General features: G+C 44.7%; 1 protein-coding gene across 5 annotated transcripts in view; it reads right to left on the bottom strand.

Moving 5' to 3' along the window:
• Nucleotides 1-26,810, bottom strand: part of TFR2 (transferrin receptor 2) — a 221,272-nt gene that overhangs the window by 124,512 nt on the left and 69,950 nt on the right. For 2 of the 5 annotated variants that reach the window (XM_069767553.1, XM_069767552.1), the window contains exon 2: nt 3,523-3,563. In XM_069767553.1, coding sequence (XP_069623654.1) covers nt 3,523-3,555 — 33 coding nt within the window. In that variant the 5' untranslated portion in view covers nt 3,556-3,563. Of the gene's footprint in view, nt 1-3,522; nt 3,580-26,810 lie in introns of those variants that run through there. The other 3 variants (XM_069767554.1, XM_069767556.1, XM_069767555.1) reach the window with 3 other exon arrangements.

Below are 26,810 nucleotides of genomic sequence, written 5' to 3'. Positions count from 1 at the left end.
ATCATATATAGATGATTATTTGAATATATTATATACAGGTGATGTTACATGGGTTATTACATACATGTATCATATATAGAGGATTATTTGGATATATTATATACAGGCGATGTTACATGGGTTATTACATACATGTTTCATATATAGAGCAGGATATGGATATATTATATACAGGTAATATTACATGGGTTATTACATGTATCATATATAGAGGATTATTTGGATATATTATATACAGGTAATATTACATGGGTTATTACATGTATCCTATATAGAGGATTATTTGGATATATTGTATACAGGTGATGTTACATGGGCTATTACATATATCACATATAGATGATTATTTGGATATATTATATACAGGTAATATTACATGGGTTATTACATACATGTATCATATATAGAGGAGGATATGGATATATTATATACAGGTGATGTTACATGGGTTATTACGTACATGTATCATATATAGAGGATTATTTGGATATATTATATACAGGTGATGTTACATGGGTTATTACATACATGTATCATATATAGAGGAGGATATGGATATATTATATACAGGTGATGTTGCATGAGCTATTACATACATGTATCATATATAGAGGATTATTTGGATATATTATATACAGGTGATGTTACGTGGGTTATTACATATATGTATCATATATAGAGGAGGATATGGATATATTATATACAGGTGATGTTGCATGGGCTATTACATACATGTATCATATATAGAGGATTATTTGGATATATTATATACAGGTGATGTTGCATGGGTTATTACATACATATATCACATATAGATGATTATTTGGATATATTATATACAGGTAATATTACATGGGCTATTACATACATGTATCATATATAGATGATTATTTGGATATATTATATACAGGTGATGTTACATGGGTTATTACATACATGTATCATATATAGAGGAGGATATGGATATATTATATACAGGTGATGTTGCATGGGCTATTACATACATGTATCATATATAGAGGATTATTTGGATATATTATATACAGGTGATGTTACATGGGTTATTACATACATGTATCATATATAGAGGTTTATTTGGATATATTATATACAGGTAATATTACATGGGCTATTACATACATGTATCATATATAGATGATTATTTGAATATATTATATACAGGTGATGTTGCATGGGTTATTACATACATATATCACATATAGATGATTATTTGGATATATTATATACAGGTAATATTACATGGGCTATTACATACATGTATCATATATAGATGATTATTTGAATATATTATATACAGGTGATGTTACATGGGTTATTACATACATGTATCATATATAGAGGTTTATTTGGATATATTATATACAGGTGATGTTACATGGGTTATTACATACATGTATCATATATAGAGGAGGATATGGATATATTATATACAGGTGATGTTGCATGGGCTATTACATACATGTATCATATATAGAGGATTATTTGGATATATTATATACAGGTGATGTTACGTGGGTTATTACATACAGTGGGGCAAAAAAGTATTTAGTCAGTCAGCAATAGTGCAAGTTCCACCACTTAAAAAGATGAGAGGCGTCTGTAATTTACATCATAGGTAGACCTCAACTATGGGAGACAAACTGAGAAAAAAAAATCCAGAAAATCACATTGTCTGTTTTTTTAACATTTTATTTGCATATTATGGTGGAAAATAAGTATTTGGTCAGAAACAAAATTTCATCTCAATACTTTGTAATATATCCTTTGTTGGCAATGACAGAGGTCAAACGTTTTCTGTAAGTCTTCACAAGGTTGCCACACACTGTTGTTGGTATGTTGGCCCATTCCTCCATGCAGATCTCCTCTAGAGCTGTGATGTTTTTGGCTTTTCGCTTGGCAACACGGACTTTCAACTCCCTCCAAAGGTTTTCTATAGGGTTGAGATCTGGAGACTGGCTAGGCCACTCCAGGACCTTGAAATGCTTCTTACGAAGCCACTCCTTCGTTGCCCTGGCGGTGTGCTTTGGATCATTGTCATGTTGAAAGACCCAGCCACGTTTCATCTTCAATGCCCTTGCTGATGGAAGGAGGTTTGCACTCAAAATCTCACGATACATGGCCCCATTCATTCTTTCATGTACCCGGATCAGTCGTCCTGGCCCCTTTGCAGAGAAACAGCCCCAAAGCATGATGTTTCCACCACCATGCTTTACAGTAGGTATGGTGTTTGATGGATGCAACTCAGTATTCTTTTTCCTCCAAACACGACAAGTTGTGTTTCTACCAAACAGTTCCAGTTTGGTTTCATCAGACCATAGGACATTCTCCCAAAACTCCTCTGGATCATCCAAATGCTCTCTAGCAAACTTCAGACGGGCCCGGACATGTACTGGCTTAAGCAGTGGGACACGTCTGGCACTGGAGGATCTGAGTCCATGGTGGCGTAGTGTGTTACTTATGGTAGGCCTTGTTACATTGGTCCCAGCTCTCTGCAGTTCATTCACTAGGTCCCCCCGCTTGGTTCTGGGATTTTTGCTCACCGTTCTTGTGATCATTCTGACCCCACGGGGTGGGATTTTGCGTGGAGCCCCAGATCGAGGGAGATTATCAGTGGTCTTGTATGTCTTCCATTTTCTAATTATTGCTCCCACTGTTGATTTCTTCACTCCAAGCTGGTTGGCTATTGCAGATTCAGTCTTCCCAGCCTGGTGCAGGGCTACAATTTTGTTTCTGGTGTCCTTTGACAGCTCTTTGGTCTTCACCATAGTGGAGTTTGGAGTCAGACTGTTTGAGGGTGTGCACAGGTGTCTTTTTATACTGATAACAAGTTTAAACAGGTGCCATTACTACAGGTAATGAGTGGAGGACAGAGGAGCCTCTTAAAGAAGAAGTTACAGGTCTGTGAGAGCCAGAAATCTTGATTGTTTGTTTCTGACCAAATACTTATTTTCCACCATAATATGCAAATAAAATGTTAAAAAAACAGACAATGTGATTTTCTGGATTTTTTTTTCTCAGTTTGTCTCCCATAGTTGAGGTCTACCTATGATGTAAATTACAGACGCCTCTCATCTTTTTAAGTGGTGGAACTTGCACTATTGCTGACTGACTAAATACTTTTTTGCCCCACTGTACATGTATCATATATAGAGAATTATTTGGATATATTATATACAGGTGATGTTACATGGGTTATTTCATACATGTATCATATATAGAGGATTATTTGGATATATTATATACAGGTAATATTACATGGGTTATTACATGTATCATATATAGAGGATTATTTGGATATATTATATACAGGTGATGTTACATGGGCTATTACATGTATCATATATAGAGGATTATTTGGATATATTATATACAGGTGATGTTACATGGGCTATTACATACATGCATCTAATATAGAGGAGGATATGTTATATACAGGTTATTAGCTGCACATGTTATCACATACATATTATTGGATCAGTATTGCATGGAGCTTGCACTTACCGCGGTGTGGATTATCTTTCTCACTGACTCCATCTTATGACCTGCAGAGAGCAAGAGAAGAGTCAGATATCAGAGTGTCCCACATGTAGATCCACCCAGCTGAAGTCCACTCCCATTGTACGGTGCCAATATGTGTGATCTCCGAAACACCGACTGTTAGGTGGCAACTCCACCAGTCTAGAGATGGGAGAGGAGGGAACCTGAAAAGGGAACATAGTCTAAGCCAGGGCTCTGAAACCAGATACACAGTTGTGGCCAAAAGTATTGACACCCCTGCAGTTCATTGATGGTTACCGGCAGCGGTTGGTCGCAGTTATTTTGGCTAAAGGTTGTGCCACCAAGTATTAGGCTGAGGGTGCCAATACTTTTGTCTGGACCATTTTTGGAGTTTTGTGTGAAATGATCAATGTTTTGCTTCATTCTATTTTGTGTTTTTTCAATTAAGACAAATTAAATAAAGATAATAACAAAGAATTTGTGTTTGCAATCATTTTCAGGAAGAATCTGAGTATTATCTGACAGAATTGCAGGGGTGTCAATACTTTTGGTCACAACTGTAGGTGATGGTGGTGCCAGTGGTGGAGCTGATGTCTGTCCAGCCTCTGTGTGAAGACTTCCATTGAATTATAACTCACCACCTCTCGTGGCCGCCTGTTCCACTCATTGATCTCTCTGACTTTCAAAGTTTTTTTCTAATATCTAATCTGTATCTTCTCCCTTTCACTTTCCTTCCATCGCTTCTCGTGTTTCCATGTGCAAATGAGAATAATGATGATCCCTGTACACTGCGTCATCCCTTCAGATATTTGGAGACGGCTATTAAGTCTCCTCTCAGCCTTCTTCATTACAAGCTAAACATTCCCAGATCCTGTAACCGTTCCTCGTAGGACATACTTTCCAGTCCGCTCACCATCCTGTTCGCTCTTCCCTCAACTTGCGCCAGGTTTTCAATGTCTTTTTTTAAAATGTGGAGCCTAGAACTGGACACAGTAGAAGTGATCACTGGTCTGCCTGTGGTGAAGCTTCTATCACGGTGGTGTTAGTCGTAAGAGGTAATAACAGCATCCAGCACTGGCACCACCATGATCAGTTCCACAACCACTGGATCATCCACGATAGCGGCTTTATCAGTTGACACCCCCAAGTCATCATTCTGGTGCCAGTGAATTTAGTCACCATCATTGCAGTGCCAGTGGTAGGAATATTGATCATGGTGGTGCCAGTCATAGTATTATTGGAGATGGTATTATTGGAGTGCTGGATGTGGTGAGGATGGGCACTCTACGGAGCTGCTATAGGAAGCCACGGCGGAAGGAACCTCCAGGTAGGTTTTTGACCTGACTTGATAATAATATTTGTCCAGGGGCGCAGTGCTGGGTACCCGCTGTGCCCTGGTGTCTGCTCCACGGGGAAACAAGGTTTGGCATGTTGGAATTTATCACAGGTGATACCGTATTCACCCAAGAGATAAGTGACCAAATTATATATTGGCATCTGACTGTCGTCATCTGCTTATGACACCATTACTGTAAGTAAATGACCCCATCTTTCGCTATATAATATACATGCAGTTGAAACCAGAAGATTAGGATTACCATATTTATTAATATTTGCCAAATGCCAGAATAATAAGAGAGAGAGTGTTTTAAGGCATTTGTATTACTTACTCCAAAGTCAGAAGTTTCCATCCATTACATTAGTACAGTTGTCCTTACACTGAATGACTTGGGTTAGACGTTTGGGATCTCCTTCCACAAGCTTCTCACAATAGTTGGTCGGAATTTGGGCCCGTTCCTCCTGACATAACTGGTGTAACTGGTCCGGGTTTGTTGGTCACCTTACCCGCACTGGCCTTTTCAGCTTTGTTCATAAATTTTCAATAGGATTGAGATCAGGGCTTTGTGATGGCCGCTCCAACACATTGACTTTGCTATCCTAAAGCCCCTTTGTTACCATTTTGGCAGTATGCTTTGGGTCATTGTCCATTTGGAAGACCCATTATCACCCAAGATTTAACTTTCTGGCTAATGTCTTGCGATGTTGCTTCAGTATTGTCACATAATCTTCTTTTCTCCTGATGTCATCTATTTTGTGAAGTACACCAGTCCCTCGGGCAGGAAAACAACCCCACAACATAGAATGTAAGTCCGCAAGGACAGGGTCCTCTCCTCTCTGCACCAGTCTGTCATTGTAAACCTGTTTACTGTAAACGTTATCTGTAACCCCTTATCTCATGTACAGCACCATAGAACTAATGGCACTATATAAATAAATAATAATAATAACATGACGCTGCCACCACCATGCTTCACAGTGGGGTGTTCTTAGGGTTCCAAGCTTTTCCCTTTTTCCTCCAAACATAACGATGGTCATTATGCCCACAAAGTTCCATTTTAGTTTGATCAGACCACAGGACTCCAAAAATTAAGGTCTTTGTTCCCGTGTGCATTTGCAAACATTAATCTGGCTTTTTTATGTTTCTTTTGGAGTAATGGCTTCTTCCTGGCCGAGTGGCCTTTCAACCCATGTTGATACAGTACTCGTTTCACTGTGGATGTTGACATGCTCTTACCAGCTTCCGCCATTATCTTCACAAAGTCTTTTGCTTTTGTCCTTGGGTTGATATGCACATGTCGGACCAAAGCACATTTATCTCTGGGACACCAACCCCGTCTCCTTCCTGAGTGGTATGATAGCTGGACATTCCCATCATTTGTACTTGTGTACAATTGTTTGTACAGATGAAAGAGGCACCTTCAGGTATCATGAAATTGTACCCAAGGATGAGCCAGACTTGTGCAAGTCCACAATTCTCTTCCTGTTATATTGGCTGATTTCTTGAGACTTTTCCATGATGCTACACATAGAAACAGTGTGTTTCAGGTGTGCATTAAAATACAGTGGGTACAGAAAGTATTCAGACCCCCTTTTCACTCTCCACCATCATCAGTATCTGGTGACCACCCTTCGCCACCATCGTCAGTATCTGGTGACCGCCCTTTGCCTCCATCATTAGTATCTGGTGACCGCCCTATGCCTCGCCACCATCATCAGTAGCTGGTGACCGTCTTTTGACACCATCAATATCCGGGGACCACCCTTCACCTCCATTATCAGTATCTGGTTACCGTCTGTTGTTTCCATTAACAGTATCTGGTGTCTGCCCATCGTCAGTATCTGGTGACTGCCATTCACCATCATCATCCATATCTGGTGACAACCCTTTGCACCCATCGTCAGTATCTGATGACTGCTCTTTGCCTCCATCGTCAGTATCTGGTGACCGCCCTTTGCCTCCATCATCAATATCTGGTGACTGCCCTTTGCCACCATCAACAGTACCTGTTGACCGTCCTTTGCCAACATCGTCAGTATACGGTGACCACCCTTTGCCTCCATCGTCAATATTTAGTGCCTGCGCTTTGCCACCATCGTTAACATCTGGTGACACCCTATGCCTTGCCACCATCATTAGTATCTGGTGACCACCCTTCACCACCGTCAGTATTTGGTGATCACCCTTTGCCTCCATCATCAGTATCTGGTGACTGCCCTAAGCCTTGCCACCATCATCAGTATCTGGTGACTGCCGTTCGCCACCATCATCAGTATCTGGTGACCGCCATTAACCACCATCATCAATATCTGGTGTCCGCCCGTCGTCAGTATCTGGTGACCGCCATTCACCACCATCACCAGTATCTGGTGACTGCCCTTTGCCACCATCGTCAGTATCTGGTGACTGCCGTACACCTCCATCATCAGAATCTGGTGACTGCCATTCACCACCATCAACAGTATCTGGTGACCACTCTATGCCTCCATCATCAGTATCTGGTGATCACCCTTTGCCATCATCGTCAGTATCTGGTGACCACCCTTTGCCTCCATTGTCAGTATCTGGTGACTGCTCTTTGCCATTATCATCAGTATCTGGTGAATGCCCTACGCCTCCATTGTCAGTACTGGTGACCGCTCTACACCTCCATCACTTCTTCTCATCACTTGCACACAGGTTATGGAGGATCTCGGCAGGAGGTTGGGCCAAACATCTTGGAGAACTTCCCTCAGATTTCCTGTGTATGAGGTTTGTGTGGATCCTTCTGTCTCTTCATGTGATCCCTGGCAAACTAAATGATGTGAGATTGGGGCTCAGGACTCCTGGTTCCTAATGATATTGGCTGGATGTTGGGGGTTGTTGTCTGGCTGCAGAGTGTAATTGGAGGTGATCAGACACCTCCCGATGGTATCACATGGTGGGTCAGTGTCTGCCGGGATTTCTCAGCTTTGAAGACAACATTAATTTTGGCTAAAACCACATCTCCATCTGATGAACTGCAGCCCTAGACCTGTTGGATCCTCCACTGGGTGTCACTGCTCTGAAGATCCTCATTATTGTGCTGCTCTCTGCACCTTCAGGAACAATCTACATCTGCTAAAGGTGAATATTGTACTCCTTAGTCTGGAGACCTGCTGCCATTATATGTTCCCTGGTCCTATGTTTTTGTGCAGAGGTGCGTAACTTGCTCTTGTTTCCATGTAGAAGGTTTGGGCTTTTTGGCCACATTTCTTTCATGTTGACAACTTCTGGCCAGACATCACCACACAGTACATGGTGTTTCTGATCCCACTGGTCGCTGCCAGCCCTGAGCTGATGGCACTGCTGGACATCTTCAGGATGTGTCTCATCTGCTGGTCTAAGTTTTCTTGGCTGACTGATGCTTTTACGGTCCTCCATGTTTCTCATTTCTTAGCGTTTCTTCAAAAGAGCTTGAACTGCACATCATGAAACCTCCCACTCTGGGAAGAAATATTTGCTTGGGAGAGACCTTGTATCATGTTGCTGTGCTCAGTGTTGCCATGATTTATGACCTGTGACATGAAACTGTCTTCTATAACCTCATCTTCGTGGCAGAGATTGACTGCTGCTCACCCATTTGTTGCTCTTAGGTAACGTTCACACTAGCGTTATGCTCGTTTGCGTCGGGCGACGCAGCGGCGACGCATGCGTCATGCGCCCCTATATTTAACATGGGGGACGCATGCGTTTTTTTCTGTTGCGTTGTGCGACACATGCGTCTTTTTTGCCGCTAGCGTCGGACCAAGAAATCGCAACAAGTTGCATGTTTCTTGCGTCCAAATTTCGGCAAAAACCGACGCATGCGTCGCAAAACGCAGCGTTTTTGCGTGCGTTTTGCTGCGTTTTTGCGTGCGTTGCGTCGCCGACGCAGCGGCGCACAATGCTAGTGTGAACGTAGCCTTACACCCGACTATAGTCCTACAAAAGCCATGACATTTTGGAAGCGTACATAGAAGGAATGATGAAGGAAAAGGACGATCACACTAAAATATGGATTTCACTTTGCTCATTGTCTTTGCATTTTGTTAAACAAACCAAGGAAACATGCACACACACCTACATATATATATATACCTGTGTGTGAGTTACAGTATATTACAGTGTAGATCATAAGGTTTTTATCCGGTGAGATATATTACAGAGTCAGCAAATACCAGGAGATGCACTGGGGTGGGGGGAGGGGCAGGGGTTCTCAGTAATATACTGGATATTATAAGAATTCTGGAGTACGATGTGCGATGACGATGGATAATTCATTGTAGCAACTCTTCACCAGTGATCAGTCAGAGGGGTGTCATGACACGCCTAAGATAAGACTATCTATCCATTAACATGTGTTTAATGTGGAACCGTAATGGGGTCACACCCACACCCCTGAAGCTAAAGACAGAAGCAAATAGCTTGCTGCAACTCTACATTATCAGGCTACTGAAATAAAGAGCAAGAAAGGCAGTAAATGTAAAAAGCCTCATCATAAGGCGTTAGTCCACATCTTGTGGCTAAAAGTCAAGTTCATATAATCACCAGTGCATATTGTATAGTCACAAGTCTAAATCCAGTGTGGACCTCTCATCTGTATAAACTTCTCGCCAGGTTGTACCTTCTACGAATATACACACACCAATATATATACAGTGGGGCAAAAAAGTATTTAGTCAGTCAGCAATAGTGCAAGTTCCACCACTTAAAAAGATGAGAGGCGTCTGTAATTTACATCATAGGTAGACCTCAACTATGGGAGACAAACTGAGAAAAAAAAATCCAGAAAATCACATTGTCTGTTTTTTTATCATTTTATTTGCATATTATGGTGGAAAATAAGTATTTGGTCAGAAACAAACAATCAAGATTTCTGGCTCTCACAGACCTGTAACTTCTTCTTTAAGAGTCTCCTCTTTCCTCCACTCATTACCTGTAGTAATGGCACCTGTTTAAACTTGTTATCAGTATAAAAAGACACCTGTGCACACCCCCAAACAGTCTGACTCCAAACTCCACTATGGTGAAGACCAAAGAGCTGTCAAAGGACACCAGAAACAAAATTGTAGCCCTGCACCAGGCTGGGAAGAGTGAATCTGCAATAGCCAACCAGCTTGGAGTGAAGAAATCAACAGTGGGAGCAATAATTAGAAAATGGAAGACATACAAGACCACTGATAATCTCCCTCGATCTGGGGCTCCACGCAAAATCCCACCCCGTGGGGTCAGAATGATCACAAGAACGGTGAGCAAAAATCCCAGAACCACGCGGGGGGACCTAGTGAATGAACTGCAGAGAGCTGGGACCAATGTAACAAGGCCTACCATAAGTAACACACTACGCCACCATGGACTCAGATCCTGCAGTGCCAGATGTGTCCCACTGCTTAAGCCAGTACATGTCCGGGCCCGTCTGAAGTTTGCTAGAGAGCATTTGGATGATCCAGAGGAGTTTTGGGAGAATGTCCTATGGTCTGATGAAACCAAACTGGAACTGTTTGGTAGAAACACAACTTGTCGTGTTTGGAGGAAAAAGAATACTGAGTTGCATCCATCAAACACCATACCTACTGTAAAGCATGGTGGTGGAAACATCATGCTTTGGGGCTGTTTCTCTGCAAAGGGGCCAGGACGATTGATCCGGGTACATGAAAGAATGAATGGGGCCATGTATCGTGAGATTTTGAGTGCAAACCTCCTTCCATCAGCAAGGGCATTGAAGATGAAACGTGGCTGGGTCTTTCAACATGACTATGATCCAAAGCACACCGCCAGGGCAACGAAGGAGTGGCTTCGTAAGAAGCATTTCAAGGTCCTGGAGTGGCCTAGCCAGTCTCCAGATCTCAACCCTATAGAAAACCTTTGGAGGGAGTTGAAAGTCCGTGTTGCCAAGCGAAAAGCCAAAAACATCACTGCTCTAGAGGAGATCTGCATGGAGGAATGGGCCAACATACCAACAACAGTATGTGGCAACCTTGTGAAGACTTACAGAAAACGTTTGACCTCTGTCATTGCCAACAAAGGATATATTACAAAGTATTGAGATGAAATTTTGTTTCTCACCAAATACTTATTTTCCACCATAATATGCAAATAAAATGTTAAAAAAACAGACAATGTGATTTTCTGGATTTTTTTTTCTCAGTTTGTCTCCCATAGTTGAGGTCTACCTATGATGTAAATTACAGACGCCTCTCATCTTTTTAAGTGGTGGAACTTGCACTATTGCTGACTGACTAAATACTTTTTTGCCCCACTGTATATATATATATATATATATATATATATATATATATATATATATATATATATATATATATATATATAGGAAAAAAAACAAATCAGCACCCCCAATGTGAACACGTGCAAGCTGCAAACTGCAACACACAGATAAAAAAGACCACAGCAGCACATGTACATGAATCGGCCATGTGAAAACACAGACAAATATACATTTCACAAAAATATTTTTTCATAAAAAAAATTTCCAAACATTTTTTTTCATAAAACTTACAGTTAAAATGGAGATTCTTAGCGCATAAATTGGCCAATTCATGTATGCCCATCAACCACGGCAAGGTGATCTCCCCCTGATGGGTCCTTCTCTACTGTACATGCCACTCTTGGGCCACCAGCCTACAACTTGCAGTTTGCAGCTTGCACGTGTTCACATTGGGGGTGCTGATTTGTTTTTTTCCTCTATTTGTATGGATGTGGCAACATCCAGACTTATCTTGCACTCCCCCCATTGACCTTGCAGGTGGCGGTAATCAACTCTACCTGCCCATAAATTGTAGGTTTAGCCCAGAGTGACATGTTTGTCCGAAGTTGTAGGCTGGTGGCCCAAGAGTGGCATGTACAGTAGAGTAGGACCCATCAGGGGGAGATCACCTTGCCGTGGTTGATGGGCATACATGAATTGGCCAATTTATGCGCTAAGAATCTCCATTTTAACTGTAAGTTTTATGAAAAAAAAAATTTTGAAATTTTTTTTATGAAGAAATATTTTTGTGAAATGTATATTTGTCTGTGTTTTCACATGGCCGATTCATGTACATGTGCTGCTGTGGTCTTTTTTTTATCTATCTATCTATCTATCTATCTATCTATCTATCTATCTATCTAGTATATACTGTATATAGTTTCATTACAGCCATTTGGTAATTTTAAAAAAGTTAATTTTTTCCTCATTAATGTTCACTCTGCACCCCATCTTGACTAAAAAAACAGAAATGTAGAAATTTTTGCGTATTTATTAAAAAGGAAAAACTCAAATATCACATGGTCGTAAGTATTCAGACCCTTTGCTCAGACACTCATATGTAAGTCACATGCTGTCCATTTCCAGCTATGTTTAATTAAACTGATAGGACTTGATTTGGAGCGGCGCACACTGTCTATATAAGACCTCACCGCTCACAGTGCATGTCAGACCAAATGAGAATCATGAGGTCAAAGGAACTGGCCAAGGAGCTCAGAGACAATTGTGGCAAGGCACAGATCTGGCCAAGGGTACAACAGAATTTCTGCAGCTCTCAAGGTTCCTGAGAGAACAGTGGCCTCCGTAATCCTTACATGGAAGAAGTTTGTGCCCACCAGAAGTCTTCCTAGACCTGGCCGTCCAGCCAAACTGAGCAATCGTGGGAGAAGAGCCTTGGTGAGAGAGGTAAAGAAGAACCCCAAGATCACTGTGGCTGAGCTCCAGAGATACAGTAGGGAGATGGGAGAAAGTTCCACAAAGTCACCCATCACTGCAGCCTCCACCAGTCGGGCCTTTATGGCAGAGTGATCCGACGGAAGCCTCTCCTCAGTGCAAGACATATGAAAGCTGCATAGAGTTTACTAAAAAACACATGAAGGACTCCCAGACTATGAGAAATAAGATTCTCTGGTCTGATGAGACAAAGATAGACCTTTCTGGTGATAATTCTATGTGTGGAGAAAACCAGGCACTGCTCATCACCTGCCCAATACAGTTCCAACAGTGAAACATGGTGGTGGCAGCATCATGCTATGGGATGTTTTTCAGCTGCAGGGACAGGATGACTGGTTGTCATTGAGGGAAACATGAATGTGGCCAAGTGCAGAGATAACCTGGATGAAAACCTCTTCCAGAGAGCTCTGGACCTCAGACTTGGCCGAAGGTTCACCTTCCAACAAGACAATGACCCTAAGCACACAGCTAAAATAACAAAGGAGTGACTTAAGTATAACTCTGTGACCATTCCTGACCAGCCTAGCCAGAGCCCTGACCTAAACCCAATGGAGCATCTCTGGAGAGACCTGAAAATGGCGTCCACCAACGTTCACCATCCAACCTGACGGAACTGAAGAGGATCTGCAAGGAAGTCTCATGGCTGTACTAGCTCAAAAGGGTGCTTCTACTCAATACTGAGCACTTCAGACAAGGGTCTGAAGACTTATGACCATGTGATATTTTAGTTTTTCTTTTTTAATAATTTTGCAGAAATTTCTACATTTCTGGGTTTGTTTTCAGTGAAGATGGGGTGCCGAGTGTACATTAATGAGAAAAAAATGAACTTTTTTGAATTTACCAAATGGCTGCAATGAAACAAGGAGTGAAAAATGTAAAGGGTCTGAATACTTTCTGTACCCACTGGGGCCCACGACAAGGGAAATATATTTGGGGCTCAGAGCAAAGGACATATGGGGCCCACGACAAGGTACAGATGGGACTCAGGACAATTCACATATGGGACCCAGGGCAAGAGACATAGGTAACCCAGGACAAGGGCAATATATATTGGACTGAGGACAAGGGGCATACAGTATGAGGCCAAGGACAAGGGTAATGTATATAGGGCTCAGCACAAGGGACATATGGGTCCCAGGACAAGGGACATATGGGGCCCAGGACAAGGGACAAATGGGTGCCAGAACAAGAGGACAATGGATATATGGGGCTCAGGACAAGGGGAATATTGGGCCAAGGACAAATGACATATGGGGCCCAGTACAATGACAATATATGTGGGGCTCAGGACAAGGAGATTTTATTATGTTGGGCCCAGGACAAAGGGCATATGGGGCCTAGGACATGGGGAATATATATAGGGCTCAGAACAAAGGACATTTGTGGCCCAGGACAAGGGACTATGGGGGACCCAGGACAAAGGGCATATGGGGCCCAGAAAAAGGGACATATGGGGCTCAGAACAAGTGCAATATAGGGCCCAGAACAAGTGACATATGGGGCCCAGGACAAGAAGCATATGGGATACAGGACAAGGGACATATGGGTCCCAGGACAAGGGGCATATGGAGACCAGGACAAGGGAAATATGGGGCTCAGGACAAGGGGAATATTGGGCCCAGGACAAGTGACATAGGTGGCCCAGGACAAGGGTAATATATATGGAGCTCAGGTCAAGGGACATATAGGGTGCAGGACAAGGGGAATAAGAGACTGAGGACAAAGAGCATATGGGGACAGGGCAAGGGACATATGGGGCCCGGTGTTATGAAAGGTAATTCAGTACCACAATGGACATAGAGGTCAGCGCACATACAGTGACCTGGCAATAACCCAAAAAAACAAGAACGAGCTCTGAGACGTGGGAACTCTGTTGACCGCAATCCCTAATCCTCTCAAACCACACTAAAGGCAGCCGTGGATTGCGCCTAACGCTCCCCCTATGCAACTCGGCATGGCCTGAGAAACTAGCTAGCCTGAAGATAGAAAATAAGCCTACCTTGCCTCAGAGAAATTCCCCAAAGGAAAAGGCAGCCCCCACATATAATGACTGTGAGTTAAGATGAAAAGACAAACGTAGAGATGAAATAGATTTAGCAAAGTGAGGCCCAACTTTCTGAACAGAGCGAGGATAGGAAAGGTAACTTTGTGGTCAACACAAAACCCTACAAAAACCACGCAATGGGGGCAAAAAGACCCTCCGTACCGAACTAACGGCACGGAGGTACACCCTCTGCGTCCCAGAGCTTCCAGCAAGCAGGAAAAAACAAATTGACAAGCTGGACAGAAAAAAAACAGCAAACAAATAGCAAAGAGGAACTTAGCTATGCAGAGCAGCAGGCCACAGGAACGATCCAGGAGGAAACAGGTCCAATACTAGAACATTGACTGGAAGCCAGGATCAAAGCACTATGTGGAGTTAAATAGAGCAGCACCTAACGACTTCACCACATCACCTGAGGAAGGAAACTCAGAAGCCGCAGTACCACTTTCCTCCACCAACGGAAGCTCACAGAGAGAACCAGCCGAAGTACCACTTGTGACCACAGGAGGGAGCTCTGCCACAGAATTCACAACAGTACCCCCCCTTGAGGAGGGGTCACCGAACCCTCACCAGAGCTCCCAGGACAACCAGGATGAGCCATATGAAAGGCACGAACAAGATCGGGAGCATGGACATCAGAGGCAAAGACCCAGGAATTATCTTCCTGAGCATAACCCTTCCACTTAACCAGATACTGGAGTTTCCGCCTTGAAACACGAGAATCCAAAATCTTCTCCACAATATACTCCAACTCCCCCTCCACCAAAACCGGGGCAGGAGGATCAACAGATGGAACCATAGGTGCCACGTATCTCCGCAACAATGACCTATGGAATACGTTATGTATGGAAAAAGAATCTGGAAGGGTCAGACGAAAAGACACAGGATTAAGAACCTCAGAAATCCTATACGGACCAATAAAACGAGGTTTAAACTTAGGAGAGGAAACCTTCATAGGAATATGACGAGAAGATAACCAAACCAAGTCCCCAACCCGAAGTCGGGGACCCACACAGCGTCTGCGATTAGCGAAACGTTGAGCCTTCTCCTGGGACAAAGTCAAATTGTCCACTACATGAGTCCAAATCTGCTGCAACCTGTCCACCACAGTATCCACACCAGGACAGTCCGAAGACTCAACCTGCCCTGAAGAGAAACGAGGATGGAACCCAGAGTTGCAGAAAAACGGTGAAACCAAGGTAGCCGAGCTGGCCCGATTATTAAGGGCGAACTCCGCCAAAGGCAAAAAGGACACCCAGTCATCCTGATCAGCAGAAACAAAGCATCTCAGATACGTTTCCAAGGTCTGATTGGTTCGTTCGGTCTGGCCATTAGTCTGAGGATGGAAAGCCGCGGAAAAAGACAAGTCAATGCCCATCCTACCACAAAAGGCTCGCCAAAACCTCGAAACAAACTGGGAACCTCTGTCAGAAACGATATTCTCTGGAATGCCATGTAAACGAACCACATGCTGGAAAAACAATGGCACCAAATCAGAGGAGGAAGGCAATTTAGACAAGGGTACCAAATGGACCATCTTAGAGAAGCGATCACAGACCACCCAAATGACTGACATCTTTTGAGAGACGGGAAGATCTGAAATAAAATCCATAGAGATATGTGTCCAAGGCCTCTTTGGGACCGGCAAGGGCAAAAGCAACCCACTGGCACGAGAACAGCAGGGCTTAGCCCGAGCACAAATCCCGCAGGACTGCACAAAAGTACGCACATCCCGCGACAGAGATGGCCACCAAAAGGATCTAGCCACTAACTCTCTGGTACCAAAGATTCCAGGATGACCAGCCAACACCGAACAATGAACCTCAGAGATAACTTTATTCGTCCACCTATCAGGGACAAACAGTTTCTCCGCTGGGCAACGATCAGGTTTATTAGCCTGAAATTTTTGCAGCACCCGCCGCAAATCAGGGGAGATGGCAGACACAATTACTCCCTCTTTGAGGATACCCGCCGGCTCAGATACACCCGGAGAGTCGGGCACAAAACTCCTAGACAGAGCATTCGCCTTCACATTTTTAGAGCCCGGAAGGTATGAAATCACAAAGTAAAAACGGGCAAAAAACAACGACCAACGAGCTTGTCTAGGATTCAACCGCTTGGCGGACTCGAGATAAGTCAAGTTCTTATGATCAGTCAAGACCACCACGCGATGCTTAGCTCCTTCAAGCCAATGACGCCACTCCTCGAATGCCCACTTCATGGCCAGCAACTTTCGATTGCCCACATCATAATTTCGCTCAGCAGGCGAAAACTTCCTGGAAAAGAAGGCGCATGGTTTCATCACCGAGCAATCAAAACTTTTCTGCGACAAAACAGCCCCTGCTCCAATCTCAGAAGCATCAACCTCGACCTGGAACGGAAGCGAAACATCTGGTTGACACAACACAGGGGCAGAAGAAAAACGACGCTTCAACTCTTGAAAAGCTTCCACCGCAGCAGAAGACCAATTGACCAAATCAGCACCTTTCTTGGTCAAATCGGTCAATGGTTTAGCAATACTAGAAAAATTGCAGATGAAGCGACGATAAAAATTAGCAAAGCCCAGGAACTTTTGCAGACTTTTCAGAGATGTCGGCTGAGTCCAATTATGGATGGCTTGGACCTTAACAGGGTCCATCTCGATAGTAGAAGGGGAAAAGATGAACCCCAAAAATGAAACCTTCTGAACACCAAAGAGACACTTTGATCCCTTCACAAACAAAGAATTAGCACGCAGGACCTGAAACACTGTTCTGACCTGCTTCACATGAGACTCCCAATCATCCGAGAAGATCAAAATGTCATCCAAGTACACAATCAGGAATTTATCCAGGTACTCTTGGAAGATGTCATGCATAAAGGACTGAAACACTGATGGAGCATTGGCAAGTCCGAAAGGCATTACTAGATACTCAAAATGGCCCTCGGGCGTATTAAATGCAGTTTTCCACTCATCGCCTCGCTTAATACGCACAAGATTATACGCACCACGAAGATTTATCTTGGTGAACCAACTAGCCCCCTTAATCCGAGCAAACAAATCAGATAACAATGGCAAGGGGTACTGAAATTTAACCGTGATCTTATTTAGAAGGCGGTAATCTATACAAGGTCTCAGTGAACCATCCTTCTTGGCTACAAAAAAGAACCCTGCTCCTAATGGCGATGATGACGGGCGAATATGCCCCTTCTCCAAAGACTCCTTCACATAACTCTGCATAGCGGCGTGCTCAGGCACAGATAAATTAAACAGTCGACCTTTTGGGAATTTACTACCAGGAATCAAATCGATAGCACAATCACAATCCCTATGCGGAGGTAGGGTATCGGACTTGGGCTCATCAAATAAATCCCGGTAATCAGACAAGAATTCAGGAACCTCAGAAAGGGTGGATGACGAAATAGTCAGAAATGGAACATCACCATGTACCCCCTGACAACCCCAGCTGGACACAGACATGGATTTCCAATCTAATACTGGATTATGAACTTGTAGCCATGGCAACCCCAACACGACCACATCATGCAAATTATGCAACACCAGAAAGCGAATAACCTCCTGATGTGCAGGAGCCATGCACATGGTCAGCTGGGTCCAGTATTGAGGCTTATTCTTGGCCAAAGGCGTAGCATGAATTCCTCTCAATGGAATAGGACACTGCAAGGGCTCCAAGACAAACCCACAGCGCCTGGCAAACTCCAAGTCCATCAAATTCAGAGCAGCGCCTGAGTCCACAAATGCCATGACAGAATATGATGACAAAGAGCAGATCAAGGTAACAGACAGAAGAAATTTTGACTGTACCGTACCAATGGTGGCAGACCTAGCGAACCGCTTAGTGCGCTTAGGACAATCGGAGATAGCATGAGTGGAATCACCACAGTAGAAACACAGCCCATTCAGACGTCTGTGTTCTTGCCGTTCAACTCTGGTCAAAGTCCTATTGCACTGTACAGGCTCAGGTTTAAGCTCAGGTAATACCGCCAAATGGTGCACAGATTTACACTCGCGCAAGCGTCGACCGATCTGATTGGCCAAAGACATAGACTCATTCAGACCAGCAGGCATAGGAAATCCCACCATGACATCCTTAAGGGCTTCAGAGAGACCTTTTCTGAAAATAGCTGCGAGCGCACCTTCATTCCATTGAGTGAGTACGGACCACTTTCTAAATTTCTGACAATATACCTCTATCTCATCCTGACCCTGACACAGAGCCAGCAAATTCTTCTCTGCCTGATCCACAGAATTAGGCTCATCGTACAGCAATCCGAGCGCCAGGAAAAATGCATCGATATTACTTAATGCAGGATCTCCTGACGCAAGAGAAAATGCCCAGTCCTGAGGGTCGCCACGCAAAAAAGAAATAACGATCCTAACTTGTTGAACTGGGTCACCAGAGCAGCGAGGTTTCAAAGCCAGAAATAGTTTACAATTATTTTTGAAACTCAGAAATTTAGTTCTATCTCCAAAAAAACAAATCAGGAATAGGAATTCTCGGTTCTAACATAGAATTCTGAACCACAAAGTCTTGAATACTTTGTACTCTTGCCGTGAGCTGATCCACACATGAAGACAGACCTTTAATGTCCATTGCTACGCCTGTGTCCTGAACCACCCAAATGTCTAGGGGAAAAAAAAGGCAAAACACAGTGCAAAGAAAAAAAATGGTCTCAGAACGTCTTTTTTCCCTCTATTGAGAATCATTAGTACTTTTGGCTTCCAGTACTGTTATGAAAGGCAATTCAGTACCACAATGGACATAGAGGTCAGCACACATACAGTGACCTGGCAATAACCCAAAAAACAAGAACGAGCTCTGAGACGTGGGAACTCTGTTGACCGCAATCCCTAATCCTCTCAAACCACACTAAAGGCAGCCGTGGATTGCGCCTAACGCTCCCTATGCAACTCGGCACGGCCTGAGAAACAAGCTAGCCTGAAGATAGAAAATAAGCCTACCTTGCCTCAGAGAAATTCCCCAAAGGAAAAGGCAGCCCCCACATATAATGACTGTGAGTTAAGATGAAAAGACAAACGTAGATATGAAATAGATTTAGCAAAGTGAGGCCCAACTTTCTGAACAGAGCGAGGATAGGAAAGGTAACTTTGCGGTCAACACAAAACCCTACAAAAACCACGCAAAGGGGGCAAAAAGACCCTCCATACCGAACTAACGGCACGGAGGTACACCCTCTGCGTCCCAGAGCTTCCAGCAAGCAGGAAAAAACAAATTGACAAGCTGGACAGAAAAAAAACAGCAAACAAATAGCAAAGAGGAACTTAGCTATGCAGAGCAGCAGGCCACAGGAACGATCCAGGAGGAAACAGGTCCAATACTAGAACATTGACTGGAAGCCAGGATCAAAGCACTAGGTGGAGTTAAATAGAGCAGCACCTAACGACTTCACCACATCACCTGAGGAAGGAAACTCAGAAGCCGCAGTACCACTTTCCTCCACCAACGGAAGCTCACAGAGAGAACCAGCCGAAGTACCACTTGTGACCACAGGAGGGAGCTCTGCCACAGAATTCACAACAGCCCGGGACCTGGGGCATATGTGGCCCAGGACAAATGACATAGGGGACCCAGGACAATGGAAATATGTGGCCCAGGACAAGGGGCATATGGGACCCAGGACAATGGACATATGGGGCCCAGGATAAGGGGCCTATGTGGCCCAGGATAAAGGGCATAGGGGGCCCAGGACAAGGGCCATATGGAACCCAGTACAAAGGGCATATGGTGCCCAGGACAAGGGGCATATGGGACCCAGGGAAAGGGACATATAGGGCCCAGGACAAGCTGAATATATTTGGGGCTCAGAACAAGCGGAATATTTATGGGGCTCAGGACAAGTGGCATATGGGACTCAGGACAATTACAATATGGTACCCAGAAAAAGTGACATATGTGGCCCAGGATAAGGGACACATGGGGCCCAGGACAAGGGGCATACAGGACCCATGACAAGGAGAATATAGGGCTCAAGACAAAGGGCATATGAGGCCCAGGACAATGGGCATTTTGAATCCAAGACAAGGGATATATGGGACCCAGGATAAGGGGCATATGGGTCCCTGGATAAGGTGAATGTGGGGCTCATGACAAGGGACATATTGGGTCCTTGACAAGTGGCATATGGGGCCCAATACAAGGGGCGTTAGGGATCCAAGACAAGGGACATATAGTGCCCAGGACAAGTCATATGGTTCCCAGGAAAGGGGCATATGGGGCCCAGGATGAGCGGAACATTTTTGGGGCCCAGCACAAGTGACATGTGAGGCCCAGGACAAGGGGCATATGGAGCCTAGGATATGGGGCATTTGGGATCCAAGACAATGAGCATATGGGGGCCAGGACAACAGGACAATGGACGTATGGGGCTCAGGACAAGGAGAATATTGGGCCCATGACAAGTGACATAGATGATCCAGGACCAGGGGAATATATATGTGGCTCAGGACAAGGGACATATGGGGCCCAGGACGAGTGGAATATTTTTGGGGCTCAGGACAAGTGTCATATGAGGCCCAGTACAAGGGGCATATGGGGCCCAGGACATGGGGCATTTGGGATCCAAGACAAGGGACATATGTGGCCCAGGACAAAGGACATATGTGGCCCAGGACAAGGGGCATATGGGGACCAGGACAAGGGAAATATTGGGCCCAGTACAAGTGACATAGGTGGTCCAGGTCAAGGGGAATATATATGGGGCTCAGGACAAGGGACATAGAGGATGCAGGACAAGGGTCATATGGGACCCAGGACAGGGGACTGTTATGACCTGGTGGTTAGGAGCACCCGGAATGACCTGATAGTTAAACCTCATACAGGACGAGCTCTGGGATGTGGGAGCTCTGCTGACCGCAAGCCCTAATCCTATCACACACACTAGAAATAGCCGTGGAGCGCTCCTGACCAGACCTAGGTGCCTCTTCACAGCCTAAGAACTATCTAGCCCTAGAGATAGAAAATAAAGCCTACCTTGCCTCAGAGAAATTCCCCAAAGGTAAAGGAAGCCCCCCACATATATTGACTGTGAGTAAAGATGAAAGTCACAAACGCAGAAATGAAACAGGTTTCAGCAAAGGGAGGCCAGACTTACTAAATAGACAGAGGATAGGAAAGGTAACTATGCGATCAGCACAAAAACCTACAAAAGACCACGCAGAGTGTGCAAAAAGGACCTCTGCACCGACTCACGGTGCGGAGGGGCCACTCTGTATCCCAGAGCTTCCAGCTAGCAAGACAAAATCATGATAGCCAGCTGGACAAGAAAACAGTGAACAAATAATGACTATCAGGAACTTAGCTTCTGCAGGAGAAGGCAGGTCACCAGAGAGATCCAGGAGCGAACTGAACCAATGCAAAAACATTGACAGCTGGCATGGAGTAACGATCTGAGAGGAGTTAAATAGAACAGCCAACCAAAGGATAAACCACGTCACCTGTGTAAGGAACCTCAGAAGCAGCAGCTTCACTCATAGCCACCAGAGGGAGCCCATAGACAGAACTCGCCGAAGTACCATTCACAACCACAGGAGGGAGTTCGACAACAGAATTCACAACATTTCCCCCCCGTGAGGAGGGGTCACCGAACCCTCACCAGAGCCCCCAGGCCGATCAGGATGAGCCAAATGAAAGGCACGAACAAGATCGGCAGCATGAACATCAGAGGCAAAAGCTCAGGAATTATCTTCCTGACCATAACCCTTCCACTTGACCAGGTACTGGAGTTTCCGTCTCGAAACACGAGAATCCAAAATCTTCTCCACCACATACTCCAACTCCCCCTCGACCAACACCGGGGCAGGAGGATCAACTGAGGGAACCATAGGCGCCACGTATCTCCGTAACAACGACCTATGGAACACATTATGGATGGCAAAAGAAGCTGGAAGGTCCAAACGAAATGACACAGGATTAAGAACTTCAGAAATCTTATATGGCCCAATGAAACGAGGCTTAAACTTAGGAGAGGAAACCTTCATAGGAACGTGACGAGATGACAACCAAACCAAATCCCCAACACGAAGTCGGGGACCAACACAACGCCGGCGGTTAGCGAAACGTTGAGCCTTCTCCTGGGACAATGTCAAATTGTCCACCACATGAGTCCAAATCTGCTGCAACCTGTCCACCACCGCATCCACACCAGGACAGTCCGAAGGCTCAACCTGCCCTGAAGAAAAACGAGGATGGAAACCAGAATTACAGAAAAAAGGAGAAACTAAAGTAGCCGAGCTGGCCCGATTATTAAGGGCGAACTCAGCCAAAGGCAAGAAGGACACCCAATCATCCTGATCAGCAGAAACAAAGCATCTCAGATATGTCTCCAAAGTCTGATTAGTTCGTTCGGTTTGGCCATTAGTCTGAGGATGGAAAGCCGAAGAAAAAGACAAATCAATGCCCATCTTAGCGCAAAAGGACCGCCAAAACCTCGAAACAAACTGGGAACCTCTGTCCGAGACGATGTTCTCCGGAATGCCATGTAAACGAACCACATGCTGGAAAAACAATGGCACCAAATCAGAGGAGGAAGGCAATTTAGACAAGGGTACCAAATGGACCATCTTAGAGAAGCGATCACAAACCACCCAAATGACCGACATCTTTTGAGAAACAGGGAGATCAGAAATAAAATCCATGGAAATATGCGTCCAGGGCCTCTTCGGGATCGGCAATGGCAAAAGCAACCCACTGGCACGAGAACAGCAGGGCTTAGCCCGAGCACAAGTCCCACAGGACTGCACAAAAGAACGCACATCCCGTGACAAAGAAGGCCACCAAAAGGATCTAGCCACCAAATCTCTGGTACCAAAGATTCCAGGATGACCAGCCAACACTGAACAATGAATCTCAGAGATAACTCTACTAGTCCATCTATCAGGGACAAACAGTTTCTCCGTAGGGCAACGGTCAGGTCTATCAGCCTGAAACTTTTGCAGCACCCGCCGCAAATCAGGGGAAATGGCAGACAAAATTACCCCTTCTTTAAGAATACCCGCTGGCTCCGGAAGAACCGGAGAGTCAGGCACAAAACTCCTCGACAGGGCGTCAGCCTTCACATTCTTAGATCCCGGAAGGTATGAAACCACAAAATCAAAACGGGAGAAAAAGAGCGACCATCGAGCCTGTCTAGGATTCAACCGTTTGGCAGACTCGAGATAAGTCAAATTCTTGTGATCCGTCAAGACCACCACGCGATGTTTAGCTCCTTCAAGCCAATGTCACCACTCCTCAAATGCCCACTTCATGGCCAACAACTCCCGATTGCCCACATCATAATTGCACTCAGCAGGCGAGAATTTTCTAGAAAAGAAGGCACAGGGTTTCATCACCGAGCCATCAGAACTTCTTTGCGACAAAACAGCCCCTGCTCCAATTTCAGAAGCATCAACCTCAACCTGAAAAGGGAGCGAAACATCTGGCTGGCACAACACAGGGGCAGAAGCAAAACGACGCTTCAACTCCTGAAAAGCCTCTACAGCCGCAGAGGACCAATTGACCACATCAGCACCTTTCTTGGTCAAATCAGTCAATGGTTTAGCAACACTGGAAAAATTAGCGATGAAGCGACGATAAAAATTAGCAGAGCCCAGGAATTCTGCAAGCTCTTCACAGATGTCGGCTGAGTCCAATCGTAAATGGCCTGAACTTTAACAGGGTCCATCTCGATAGTAGAAGGGGAAAAAATGAAACCCAAAAATGAAACCTTCTGAACTCCAAAGAGACACTTTGACCTCTTCACGAACAAGGAATTCGCACGAAGGACCTGGAACACCAATCTGACCTGCTTCACATGAGACTCCCAATCATCCGAAAAGACCAAAATGTCATCCAAATATACAATCATACATCTATCCAGGTACTCTCGTAAGATGTCATGCATAAAGGACTGAAATACTGATGGAGCATTGGAAAGCCCGAATGGCATAACCAGGTACTCAAAATGGCCCTCGGGCGTATTAAATGCCGTTTTCCATTCATCACCCTGTTTAATTCGCACAAGATTATACGCACCACGAAGATCTATCTTGGCGAACCAACTATCCCCCTTAATCAGAGCAAATAAATCAGACAGCAGCGGCAAAGGGTACTGAAATTTGACTGTGATCTTATTAAGAAGGCGGTAATCAATACAAGGTCTCAAAGAACCATCCTTCTTGGCCACAAAAAAGAACCCTGCTCCCAATGGTGACGACGACGGACGAATATGACCCTTCTCCAAGGATTCCTTTATATAACTCCGCATAGCGGTGTGCTCTGGCACGGATAAATTAAACAGACGGCCCTTAGGAAACTTACTACCAGGAATCAAATTAATGGCACAGTCGCAATTCCTATGAGGAGGTAGGGCACCGGATTTGGGCTCTTCAAATACATCCCGGTAATCTGATAAAAACTCAGGGACTTCAGAAGGAGTGGAAGGCGAAATTGACAGCAATGGAACATCACCATGTACCCCCTGACAACCCCAGCTGGACACAGACATAGATTTCCAATCCAACACTGGATTATGGACCTGTAGCCATGGCAACCCCAAAACGACCACATCATGCAGATTATGCAACACCAAAAAGCGAATATCCTCCTGATGTGCAGGAGCCATGCACATGGTCAATTGGGTCCAGTACTGAGGCTTATTCTTGGCCAAAGGCGTAGCATCAATTCCTCTCAATGGAATAGGACACTGCAAGGGCTCCAAGACAAACCCACAGCGCCTGGCAAACTCCAAGTCCATCAAATTCAGAGCAGCGCCTGAGTCCACAAATGCCATGACAGAATATGATGACAAAGAGCAGATCAAGGTAACAGACAGAAGAAATTTTGACTGTACCGTACCAATGGTGGCAGACCTAGCGAACCGCTTAGTGCGCTTAGGACAATCAGAGATAGCATGAGTGGAATCACCACAGTAGAAACACAGCCCATTCAGACGTCTGTGTTCTTGCTGTTCAACTCTGGTCAAAGTCCTATCACACTGCATAGGCTCAGGTTTAAGCTCAGGTAATACCGCCAAATGGTGCACAGATTTACGCTCGCGCAAGCTTCGACCGATCTGAATGGCCAAAGACATAGACTCATTCAGACCAGCAGGCATAGGAAATCCCACCATGACATCCTTAAGGGCTTCAGAGAGACCTTTTCTGAAAATAGCTGCGAGCGCACCTTCATTCCACTGAGTAAGCACAGACCACTTTCTAAACTTCTGACAGTACACCTCCGCTTCATCCTGTCCCTGACACAAAGCCAGCAAGATTTTCTCTGCCTGATCCACTGAATTTGGTTCATCAAAAAGCAATCCAAGCGCCAGAAAAAATGCATCAACATCACGCAATGCAGGATCTCCTGGCGCAAGGGAAAATGCCCGGTCTTGAGGGTCACCAGGCAAAACAAAGAAATAATGATTTTTACCTGTTGAACGGGGTCACCAGAGGAGCGGGGTTTCAAAGCTAGAAACAGTTTACAATTATTTTTGAAATTCAAGAACCTAGATCTATCCCCAGAAAGTAAGTCAGGAATAGGAATTCTAGGCTCTAACATAGGATTCTGAACCACAAAATCTTGAATGTTTTGTACCCTTGCAGTGAGATGATCCACACAAGAGGACAGACCTTGAATGTCCATATCTACACCTGTGTCCTGAACCACCCAAAGGTCTAGGGGAAAAGAAAGACAAAACACAGTGCAAAGAAAAAATAATGGTCTCAGAAGTTCTCTTATCCCTCTATTGAGAATCATTAGTACTTTAGGCCAGCTGTACTGTTATGACCTGGTGGTTAGGAGCACCCGGAATGACCTGATAGTTAAACCTCATACAGGACGAGCTCTGGGATGTGGGAGCTCTGCTGACCGCAACCCCTAATCCTATCACACAACTAGAAATAGCCGTGGAGCGTACCTAACACGGCCTAGACGCCTCTTCACAGCCTAAGAGCTAACTAGCCCTAGAGACAGAAAAATAAAGCCTACCTTGCCTCAGAGAAATTCCCCAAAGGTAAAGGAAGCCCCCCACATATATTGACTGTGAGTAAAGATGGAAGTCACAAACGCAGAGATGAAACAGGTTTCAGCAAAGGGAGGCCAGACTACTAAATAGACAGAGGATAGGAAAGGTAACTTTGCGATCAGCACAAAAACCTACAAAAGACCACGCAGAGTGTGCAAAAAGGACCTCCG

The sequence above is a fragment of the Ranitomeya imitator genome, chromosome 4 (genome assembly GCF_032444005.1).
Source record: "Ranitomeya imitator isolate aRanImi1 chromosome 4, aRanImi1.pri, whole genome shotgun sequence".
NCBI lineage: Eukaryota > Metazoa > Chordata > Amphibia > Anura > Dendrobatidae > Ranitomeya > Ranitomeya imitator.
This window is presented reverse-complemented; position numbering and strand designations above follow the sequence as displayed.